Source organism: Varanus komodoensis, unplaced genomic scaffold (genome assembly GCF_004798865.1).
Source record: "Varanus komodoensis strain SLA01 unplaced genomic scaffold, ASM479886v1 scaffold18_1, whole genome shotgun sequence".
Lineage (NCBI taxonomy): Eukaryota > Metazoa > Chordata > Lepidosauria > Squamata > Varanidae > Varanus > Varanus komodoensis.
The window spans coordinates 6160445-6172714 of NW_025335548.1; the positions used below are offsets into that span (position 1 = coordinate 6160445).

Genomic DNA, 12270 nt, shown 5'->3' on the forward strand with positions numbered 1-12270 from the left:
GGCGGATCGGGCTTCGGAGAGGGTGGATTTGACCTGGTCCTGAATGGTGCAACACTCCCTCTTAGGGATAAGGTCCGCAGCTTAGGAGTACTCCTCGACCCGGAGCTTTCTTTGGAAGCTCAGGTGACAGCGGTGGCGAGGAGCGCCTTCCTTCAGCTTCGGCTGATTAATCAGCTGCGCCCCTACCTGGACTACGACTGCCTGGCGACGGTGACACACGCGCTGGTGACTTCCCGCGCCTAGACTTCTGTAACGCACTTTACGTGGGGCTTCCCCTGAAGACGGTCCAAACGCTTCAACTGGCGCAAAATAGAGCTGCCAGGTTGCTGACGGGGACGGGGCGTTATGCTCACATGACTCCAGTCCTCCGTCAGCTTCACTGGCTTCCCATTGAAGCCCGGGTCCAATTCAAGGTGTTGATTATGACCTATAAAGCCCTAAACGGCTTGGGTCTTGGCTACCTGAACGAGTGCTTACATCCGTATATTCCCGACCGCCCTTTGAGATCTGCGGGAGAGTCCCTTCTCCGGGAACCCTCCATGAAAGAAATTAGGAGAATAAGTACTCGGAGGAGGGCTTTCTCTGCGGTGGTGCCCAACCTATGGAATTCACTCCCCAAAGAGGTCCGCCTCGCACCGTCGTTACTGGTTTTTCGGCGCCAGGTAAAGACCTTTTTATTTAAACACCATTTTAATTGTTAAAACATATGATCTGGCCAGGGCAACTTCTTCTTCCTTCTCTTTTCTCCTCCTATATTATTTATTTACTTATTTTATACTGATAATTTTAATTTTATATTATTATGTTTGTAACTCAGTGTATTTTTTGTATTTTTGTATTTAATGGTAATTTATTATGTTCTATTGTATTTCAATGTATTTTATTGTGTTGTAAGCCGCCCCAAGGCTTCGGCAAGGGGCGGCATAGAAATGCTATAATACTACTACTACTACTACTACTACTACTACTACTAATAATAATAATAATAATGGCACGATTGTCTTCTCCAGTGACTCTTGTGTTCCTCATGATGAGTCATTTTTGCTTCCAGGGAAAGTTCTGGCTTGATTTGAGCTCACTTGTTCTTCCTTCTGTTGCTCAAGGCTCTCCCCCAGTACCATATTTTGAACACATCATTTTCCTTCCTGTCTGCATTCCTCACTGACTAGCTTTCCCATCCACACACAGTGATCAGTCATTCAATTGTATGGATGATCTTGGCCTTGGTCTCCAATGAAACATTCTTACATTTGATTATATTTTCTAGTTTTTCACTGTTGTCTTCCAAATCTCAGTCTTTTAATTGCTTGGCTGCAGTCTTCATCTGAATTGATAATTGAGCCAAGCTATGCAAAAACTTTCACAATTTCAGCTTCTCCATTGTTGATATTAAATTGTGTAATGCTTATGCAGTCATGGTTTTTGTTTTCTTAATGTTTAGCTGCAGTCCTACTTTTGCAATTTCTTTTTCCACTTTCATCGGGGTTCATTTCAATTTGCTGCTGCTTTCTGTCAGTAGTATGTACCATCTGCATGTATCCTTTGTCAATTTTCACTCCTCCTTCCTCTGATTATAATCCAACTTTCTGTATGCTATGTTCTACATTGAACTGATAGAGAAATAAAATATACCACTATCTGGTGCCTTTGCTTATCGGAAACCATTCTGGCTCCCCATATTCTGCACCAACAGTAGCTTCTTCAAGACAGTTCAGTACTGATTGATTTGTACACCCAAGTACACCCATTTCTTTCAGGATAATCCATAGCTTCTTGCAATCCACACAACCAACAGCTTTGATGTAGTCTAAAAAGCATAGACTGATGTGCTTTTGAAATTCTTTGTGGTGCTCCCGGAGCCAGCATGCATTTTTGATAGGACTCTAAGTGCGTCTTTCTTTTTGGAATCCATCTTGAACATTCAGCATTTCTTGCACGATACAGAGTGTAACAGTTCCTCTGGTTCATGGTCTGTCAGTTGAGGTCAGTAATGGAAATTTGTTCTTCATGTGGATTTTAAAGTCCATAGGAATGTTATTTAAGTTTTAGTTTGGTACTATACTTCTGTTAAGGATCTTTACATTAAGTCTGAATATTATACCAGGTTTCAGTATTAACAGTTCATGGTCACGATCACAGTCTGCTCCCAGGCTTGCTTTGGCAGTGAGAATTCTCCATCTCCCATTTACCACAACATTGTCTATTTGATTTCTATATTGGTGATCTGGTGATGTCCACAGGTACAGTCATCTGACTGGATGCCTGAATCAAGTATTTACATTAAGCAGACTGCTGGCTTCATGGAATTCCATGAGTTGTTCTCCTGCCTCGTTTCTGACCCCAAGGCCAAATTCTCCCATGTTTGATTCTGTTTCCTTTCCGAATTTTTGTGTTCCAGTCACCTATGCTAATCAACATGTCTTGTTTTGATGTGTTCTCAATTTTCTCTTGGACACATGCAGAAAAGTTTTTGATTTCATCTTCTTCTTTAGCATCTATTGTTGGAGGGTAGACCTGAATGATGGTTATGCTGACAGATTTCCACCATTTCCGATTCATATGATTTTGCACTTTGCCTGTCCTTCATATTGCCTTACTATTAGAGTGCCTCCATTTCTCTTGAGTTTATCCTTTGCATTTGTCTGACTGAAAATGTCCCTGTCCAGTCCACTGTAGCTTGTTCACATCAAGTATGGTGATGTTTGAACGTGCAATTTCTTGCTTTACAGTTTCTGTTTTGCCTTCGTTCATACTTCTCACGTTCCATGTTCCAATTGCATGCTTCATGCAGTGTCCATCTTTTATTTCACCTCTCTGCATGTCAGCCACTAGACTTTCAGCTTTGATCTAGTTTTGCCATTGGTGACAGGGCTATTTGCACTTGTCCTTTGCTGTCCCCAGTAGCTGAGTGCCTTCTGACCTGGGCATTTTATCTTCGGACATTATCTCTTATTTCATTTTGGATTGTTTCATCAAAGGGTTTACAAGGTAAGAAAAATCAAACATGGTTTACATCTTTCTTCTGTGCAGTACCAACCAGAGTTAGCTCAAGCATCACTGCTGTTGCCTGTTAAAGATCCTCTACCAGTGTCATCTGCAACTATTGCTGCTGCCCAGTAGCACTAGTGGGGGAATGCACATGAAAATCCCAAAATTACAAATGAGCCCATGGGCAGAAAATGTTGGAAAACCTTGATCTGTGGCACCAACCTCTGAAGCTTACTGGGTAAATAATTCTTTGTTATTCTTGTGACCAATAACAAGTTATGGTAAGAAAGCTGCCTTGACTTTCTTTTACCCTTCCAAGTGGGATAGAAATCAAATCAATTAATAAGCATGTTTGTGTGCATGTGCATAGAGAAGCCCAGTTGGAGAAATATTTGGGATGGGAAAGCTGGGAAATAGAAGGAATCAAAGAGGCAAAGTAAATATCTAGAAAATAGTGAACAATGGAAAACAAAACAGAACAGAACAAAAAAAAAGATAGGGCAAATGGAAGGTCATGCTAAACTGGGGGTACACAAAGAAAGTATGCAAATGTACTTATAGTTATGGAGTAAAAAATGATTGTGCTGGAGAAGTATAGACATGATTACGTGATTAATCACATTTAAGTCAATATTCTCTTCCTCCCTTGTTATAAATTGTCATAAATGTGCTACTCTCCCACTTTCCTTTGACACAACATACTGTATGAACGACTCCATTACTGAAAAACAATTCTAAGGGTTATGGATTAGATTGATAGCTTTGAATGCATTTTAAAGCAGAATTTAATTGTCATTACCATGGTTGCTTAAATCTGTGAAAGGCAGACCCTCATGTAATTTATTTCCACTTAAATATGTCAAACAAAAATATTTAACCAGAATATTTAATAGATCCTTTTTTCAGTTAAACTTCAAGAAACATCTATATTTTACTCTTTGTTTTCATTTTCAAATTGATGCAAGAGGAACAGGATTTTAGAGATTAATTATGAGCAACCAATGAGAACTGAATGAGACACAGCTATATAGAGGACAGAAGCAAAATAATAGACTGTCTATTGACAGTATTAATGCACATAAAACATAGATGTTTAGTTTATAATCCAAGTGGAACTAAATTTTTAAAAAAATGAGGCTTGATTATACAAGGGCTTATGCTATCCGTGTACAGAAGCTATCAAGATGTATGTCCATGTAACTGACGTAGGGTAGCACCCTTACAGGCAATATGTTTCAAATGCAGCTGGACAGATTAGGAGAAAGACGTGGTATCACCAACACCCTTATTTGTTACGGACTTAAAAGGGGATCAGTTGCAAAGCTCTTTAAAACTCCCCTGCATCCACAATCATTCACTGCAGCAAGAATAGCCAGAAGAACCAACAACAGCCAACTTCTATCTTGAAAAGTAAAACAGCCACAGGATTTACAAGGAAGATTACATGGAATCCCAAAGCATATAAAGTTAGACAACAGTATAGGGAAAAGTTAATATATATTTTTAAGCGTATGGCACATAAGGCAACTTAAGTAACTGTATGCTTGTGACAGAAGTTCAGGAACATTATGTATACCTAAATTCAGGATTCAAAGTACTTAATTTCTAGGAGTGGGTGGGGGAATAAAGTATCAACACATCATCTTCTGATCTGGAAGCCCTTCCTCTTAAACGTTGATGCTAAGGCACCCTCTGTAGTTATTCTTTATCTGTCCAGGAGTCCTTTTGTCCATTCTTATTCATATGTTTCATCATTGAATATTGGCACAGAAACAGATGAATTCTGGTGCAAATCAAGCCCTCTTCATCCAGATTCCTAAGAAATGCAGGCTGTAATTCTCCGCACCTTTAGTTGTGTTGTTTAGAAGAGGAATCTGCTAGGATAAACTACCTGGTTTATACTATGGCTTAATCTTCCCCTCTTGTCACAATCACAGAATTACTTAAACACTAAAATCACAGTGTGTTAAAGTTGGCCAGAAAAAAATGCTATGACATCATTATGAAGCAAACTAAAGGTGAAGTAGGTAAGTTTAGTTATAACAGAATTCCTAGAAAAGTGTTTTTTTCCCTGAGTACTTACTGGTGACGTGTGTACTTGGGTTATTCTTAATTGGTTCTCCAAATCTTGTACCTTGTTTTTTAGCTCCATATTTTCTGTTTCAAGTTCATGAATCTAAAAAAAATGCAGTTTTCAGAAAGGTGAGAGGACATACAGTGTGTGGGGGGAGGCAATGAATACAAAATAGTAACACTCCTAGAATAATCCTAGAAAAATAAAACATTATGTAACAAAACGTTTGTCATTATTCAATAAAGAGGAGTGTAGAGAGGCAAGAGGCTGATATTAATCCATTATATCTTTCCTCCTAAGGATTCATATCTAACATTATTTTATGTATTCTATCAATCAAAGTGTGCAAACCAACGAGTCCCATGAAGAACTGGATCTTACAGGAAAAAGAAATAAGGTGGATATAATACTGTACTACACCGCATACTCAGAAAACCCTTTTTATTTTCCCAATATTTTAAGGGTTGACTGTTATTTTAATATGGGTTTTATGGTTAGAATTTCATTTGGATGCTGTGTTTTGTTTTATCTTTTGTCTTACTGCTTTTTGTCCTGATATTACAGTAAGGGATGTCCTAAAAAGATTTAAATAAATAAATAAATAAATAAATAAATAGCAGATTCTGCAGAATTAATGCACTGCGCTGTCTCAATATAAATCAAATCTGTATTTAGTATAGGAGTTGATATTTGAAATACTCCTATAATAGATCCATTAAGCACAGCTTATATATCTACTCCCAACAAGTTCGGCTTAGCAAAATACCTTTATAATATCCTTGAAAGCCTTTGGTTGCATCTACTTGGTCATGTTTCCTAAGAAAGGGTTCTGTGACAACAGGCATCTCTTCCAACAATGTTCTGAAGAGTCTCCAAATTCTCTGCAGTAGATTTTCCAGGCATGGGGGACAGATACTGCCCTCCCTCCCCATTCCACTGAAGGGCTTCCACTGCCTTAAAAGAGTCTTCCATCAGGTCTTCAATTGGATACACCCAATTCCGTTTTGACAGGATCAGGTTCAATTTGTTTGATTGTTGCCTTTATTCCAGGATGGCAGATTAGTTGAAGAATACTCTCTCTATTTTTCTCTAATATCAGTTAATCACACTTCCAATCCTATTTTTGTTTTGTTATAATTCATCATGCATCTAATGAAGCTATCCAGAAGACTGAAGCCTCATACTGGCTTTTTCCATTCTTGCTTTGATGACTACCAAGTCCTGCTGTTCTCCATTCCTATCTGGAAATTTTCCCAAGGACTGCTTTACTTCTGCAGCCATAAAGATTTAAAACTTGCCTCTTACAAAATCAAAAGCTCAGGTACTCATGTAAATGCCCCCTGAAATCTGTGCCTATGTTGATTATACATATACAGAATAAGCATATTTGATTATAATATTAAAAGCACTTGCTGAAGCCATTTAAATAATGTATGGTTAGTTACAGAGTATGGCCTCTCTAATTTTATGCTGTTTTAATGATTCTTTCATAATTTTGGAAATATATTTTTATTATTCTGCTATATCCCAATGGTATTTTACAGATCAAAATAAAACAATATTTAAACTGAAAAAGAACAAGTATCTGCAACTTACTCTTTTCTGTAACCCTGCTATCTGTTTTCGTGTTTCAACATCCTTTCCTCCAGATTCCAGAAATTTCCTGTAAGCCAGGTCAAATGCTTGACCAATAGTTAAAGTTATCTCTTCTGCCTTTATATAAAGCAAATATTACCATTAGCATGTAAACCCTATTTTATTTAACAAAGAAATCCCCTAAAAGCACATACGGATTCATTACCTATAACTTTACATGCATCATTTCTGCAAATAAGCTTAACTGGGTGCCAACTCTACAAGTCAATGAATCAATGAAGAATATATTATCCCAATGATAACAGAAAGAAGAGTATCTTAATAAATGCATATACTATTGGTGAACTTTTTGCTGGGAACCCTTGATCTACTTCCTCATGTAACACATAAATGCACCATCCCACGATTTTCATAAAATCTACTCATGATATAATTTTTATATAACTTGTTGTAAGACAGTTTAATGATCACTGTGAGGCTGTTTGGAAAAGAGTGGCTTTCAAATACACCAGGCTGCTTTAAAGGCGATTGCTGAGAGCAGAAAATATAAATTTAGAGCTGTTCTCCATGTTCCTGTTCAAGTTACATTTGGATGAGATAAAGACTAGGAAAAAGGGTCTTCGGGCAGTATAGAAGATAGGCTGCAAGTATGGAACTATTTTTAAGACAGGGCCACAAACACTGTAAGTAATCTGTCTCTGAGAAAATTACAGCTAGACATGAAGTTTTTCCAAATGGCTCAAGTCTTGGGCCCGGCACAGAGCTGGATTTGTGTGCGCTTACACACAGTTTTCTGATCAGTGAGCAAAAGCAGCTGTGGGCCAATGAATACCAGTGCTGCCACCCAGCATAGAACCAGGCCACTGAGTCACAACTCTGGCTCGATTGTGTGACATAAACAAACCTATCTGAATATGGGCAGTGAAACCGCATTACATGTAGCGGAAAAAAGGCATAAGGACAGGGAAGCGGAGAGAGAAGGAGCCGTGACCTGAGATGTAGGACAAGGGAAATGCCCAAAACACTGCTTGTGTGGCTGTGTAAGCAGTTCCTTCCGCACAGCTCATTAGTCCAATAAAAATCAGAGATTTACTGCAAGAGAGTAGAACAAAAATATTTCCTCAAACCTAGAACACTGAGGACTGTTTCTCATGTATTTTTTTAAAATGGTGATTCAGGATGATCTGCATAAATGTCAAGAGCAGATGTAGTTTTATTGGGCATGCATTTTAATGCGTGAAAGCAAGGCCCAGTTCGGCCTGTTTACTTCTACATAGTAGTTGAAAATAGGATATGGGGGCAATGCACATCTGAAGCCTCCATGCTTCATGAGACTCAGCACATAATCACTGGGGTGTTTACATCAATTCCTAGATAAGGCCTTAGACTGAGAAGAGAGTGGGCGGTGGCCCTGATCTGGACTTGCATGGATACTAGCCTTGGTTGGAAAGTATACATAGAGCTAGCTTCTGGTAGGATTGGGACAGGATTTAGAAAAGGATAATGGGAATTTTAGTGTGTAATAACGTATATAAAAATACCAGAAATTGCAAGCATAAAGCCTATGTGACAAATGGCTTCAATGATATGAATTTTTGCTTCCTTTTCTGTCTGTGCAGCACTTGGATCACCTCAAAAGAAACAACAATTTTCTGCATTAAACATGCCAAACTCAAACCAGCTTTAGGAAAAAAATGCATACTTACACACTTTTCACTGTCAAAGACATAGCACAGGTGTTTATTTGATTCAGAATCTTTGCATATGAAAGTGAATATTCTTTTGTCAGTTTTGTCATCAGCACAAAACGATATCCTATGGAGCTGGCAGTTGTGCTGGACTTCCTGCAAACCATAATGGAGTAATTCCATCTCGTGAGTTACATTCCGGGGTTTGAACATGAATGCCTAGTGCAATCTTCTAGATGACAGAGTCCTCCTCATCCAAAAGGAATCTTACTACTGTTGTTACATTACATTTATATCCTGTCTTTTCTTCCCCTTGTGAGGAACCCAAGGTGGCTTATATAGTTCTATTTCATCTTCGTAAGAACATCTCTCTGAGGTAGGTTGGGCTGAGAGTCTGTGACTGGCCCAAAGTCACCCAGTTGGCTCCATGGCTGAGCCGGGACTAGGACCCAGATCGTCTGAGTCCCAGTCTGCACTCCAACCACCACACCACACTGGCTCGGCAGTATTCCAAGTATCAAGTGGTGTTCTTGACTCTAACAACAATATCGTTTCTCATATTAAACACTGCTCTTATACACCAAGCAGACGCCTTTGTTAGACATGTCTGCAATCTGTATAGGCATCTGGGTCTAATTTTCAGCCACACAAGGCAAAGAAGCATAAACACAAGCTGTTCCATTGCAGAGCCTGGGAAAGCTCCAGCTCCATTCACAGGCCTCTTTAGCTGGATCACACTCAAAGCAGTTTCTGCACAAACATCTCATTGCTGTACATAATGTTCTGTCAGTTGACATGGCTCTATATGTACTGAAGTAATTGGGATGGCAGTATCATGTTTTCAGACAGAAGGATAGAATCACGATGTATAAAGCAAGTAAGGATTACCAGTTCTTATTCTAACATCCCAATCAAAGCCCATGCACTCAAAACATAAAAACAACTTCTCCAGTAACAACAATGAATACTGACTGCAGGATTTTTTTAACCACTCACCCAACAAATTTCAAATATGAGACTCAGGATTAAATGACTGCTTACACCGTAGCTGAAACTGTCTCTCATTCCTTGAGAAAATATGGCATCCTTCTCAAACCAATTTAACTCTGTGGTTCCTTGGTGGTCTTTGCAAACTCTGGCCTAATTAACTGTCTATCTAGGGCCATAGCCAGGAGAAAGATCTCATGGTGCAGTGCAGGAAACAGCTCTGAAAGTGGGCTTGCACAGCTGGAAACAAAGAAAGGAGGCATAAGTCTTCCACTTCCTTGAGGGACAGCTCCTCCATTGTCTCCACAATTTTCCTATGTACTTCTGCAAAGAGAATAAACTCCTGCTCTGCTTTACAATCCTGAATAGCACCATCCTTGTTTCTCTGCTTTCTGCTGGCTTTTTCTTTTAATGCGCTCTTTCTGCTGTTCAACCCTTCCCTGTGCAGCCTCTCTTCCTTCTTATCTATTGTGCTCACTTCTCATTACCCATATCCATAGGTCCACATACATTTCTTTGGGGGTGCCCTCAGATGCAAAGATGTGTGATGACTTTCAGTCATTCCTTGGATATACAGAAACACAGGATTCATAGAGCTGGAAAGGGCCATCTAGGCCATCAAGTCCAACAGCACAGGGATATAACTAATTCTGTGATTTTCAACATAGCTGGACTCAAACTTAGGACTTTTACCTGCTTCAATGGACAGGGATGGAACTGGAAATACATGAACTTGAAATAGCACAGTTCAGCTACTGTGAGCTTGGCTTAATATTATATTATTGACATATAATTATTTTTCACCCGTATATTGGGAGAAGGCATGGTATCAGTTCATGCTGTCAAGTCGACCTTGAGCTATACCACTTTTTTAAGAGAATGGATATGAAACAGTCTTTTAAACATTGATACAGTTAATTTACAGAGTTTGAAAAGGTTTGGCCTCTGTGTCTCAGGACATTAGAGGGGAAGAAAAAGGAGAAGAGTTGATTCTCACCTTTGATTTTGGTTCCAGAATTTTTACTCCATATATTGAGATTTGTAACTCAACCTTTGGTGTTTTTTGACCTTCAGATTTCTTGATATGTCTTGCAAACTGGAAATTGGTAACAAATTACCATGTAAGAATATGAACAAGTTGAATATTGCACCACAATTTAGGATGCAGAATTCTGTATTGCAATTTGACATAATTATAAATGAAAAAGAAAACATTTCCTCAAACACACATAACTCTATCTCTATTTCCCTGTTCATCATGTTAGAGATCTCTAACAGCCAGTAGAACTTTTTGGGTAGTGACTTGACAATTATACAGTCCTGTCCCATATAATACTCTCCTAATTTGTGAGCTCAGCTTGCTCAGGCAAGTGGCTAGGCAGGCACTTTATCTTTAAACATGCTAGATAATTCATCTGGTACTGAATTATTTATCCTTTTAATATTTGGATTATATAATGTTTGAATTTCTATTTCTGATTTTTCCTTTGATCATTCCCTTCATTGAGAATTTGTACACACTGAAACACAGGCTACATTTTCTTAAGTAAAAATATATATGAATTAATAATCCAGCTAACAGAATGACTGTAACACTGTTCGCTGTTCCTTCAATCCAAATGCAGTACCTGTGAAATATATACTGTAGTTGCAGCAACATTTGTTCCCCAGGTTAAAATCTGTTTCAGAAGCCAGAATGAACTGGCTGCCACCAAAGTTACTAATGAGCCACTCAGGATAGTCTTAGGATTCACCAGATCTTTGTTCCCAAAACAGAATCAGAATGTCATGTTTGTCCTAGTCATACATTATCCTTTCACTTATGTCAATGTAGTTTGTGTTAATTATAGTTAATAGCAAAACATTTGCAAAATGGCACTGGCAACCAAAAACAACCGGACAACAGAAAACCCGCAGAACACATGGCGTTCACGTACGTGGTTCTGCGCCTACACACACAGATGCTCTTAACATTACTTAGCCCGGCAATGACAATGAAACTTGGTTAGTAGGTCAAAAGTTAGAAGATCCTTTAATGTGATTCTTCAATACAGTACTCGGTGGAAAAAATGTTGGCTAAAGGAATGCTTAACGGAGAAGGTCTGATGTGGTAGCAAGTAGCACATATTGCCTAGCTAAGCACTTGAGGTTGCAATTATTCTTTTTCCCCTCTGTTCAGCAGTGTTCAGGACCTCCCTTCCCCCGCCAATTTATTTGCTGCTTCTCGTGAAGGATTCAGCTTGCACAATGATTTAGTGTTTGATTACTTCGCCATGGAGCAGTGCTGAACTGAAGGTAGCCCAGCTGCAGACTTGTGGTGGTGGTGGTAGAGACACTTAAAAAAACAACAACAACTAACTGGAGTTAGAGTAGGCAGTAGGATCACAGAGATTATGTTTAGCTTTTGTTGAACGCAGTATCAAGAACTTAATGCAATACGAAAAGGTACTGGGGAGAAGACTCTTATGTTTTCTCCTATTAGAATGGGTCTTCTAATATAACAACAGCTGAAATCGAGACTGCTTCCTGTTTTCCACTGAGCAGCAGACATGGAGAGCAACTGGAAGGGCTGTGGGAAGCACCAGCATCAACAAGCTACAGCTCAGTGCCCAAACTGCAGGGAGGATGAGCAGAGCAGCCTCCTCATTCGTCTAGAGGGCCACACATTGCCCATACCTGCACTAGAGTGTCCAAATATATCCTTTCCTTGGGAGCATTCGGTTTGATCTTCCGCACACCATTTCCTTTCTTTTGTACAAAAAAAAAAAAGTTACCACCAGTTAGGAAATCTGTCCCTGATCTGGGGTTCTGCTTGACTTCATGAGGCTCACAGTGAAAGATTTTGAAAACCTCGTTTTGATTAGAATCATGGAATATGCTGCTTCAAAAACATGAAGAAAGCATTCAAATGGCAACTTTTGGAAGCCTTTATGGAAC

The 12270-nt window shown here is 39.1% G+C and overlaps 1 protein-coding gene across 2 annotated transcripts in view; it reads right to left on the reverse strand.

Moving 5' to 3' along the window:
- Positions 1-12270, reverse strand: part of GULP1 (GULP PTB domain containing engulfment adaptor 1) — a 201883-nt gene that overhangs the window by 32506 nt on the left and 157107 nt on the right. Inside the window, exons 6-9 of one of the 2 annotated variants that reach the window (XM_044427093.1) lie at positions 10331-10429; positions 8365-8502; positions 6659-6775; positions 5072-5164 (exon numbers count right to left, since the gene is read on the reverse strand). In XM_044427093.1, coding sequence (XP_044283028.1) covers positions 5072-5164; positions 6659-6775; positions 8365-8502; positions 10331-10429 — 447 coding nt within the window. The remainder of the gene's footprint in view (positions 1-5071; positions 5165-6658; positions 6776-8364; positions 8503-10330; positions 10430-12270) is intronic. The other variant, XM_044427094.1, reaches the window with a different exon arrangement.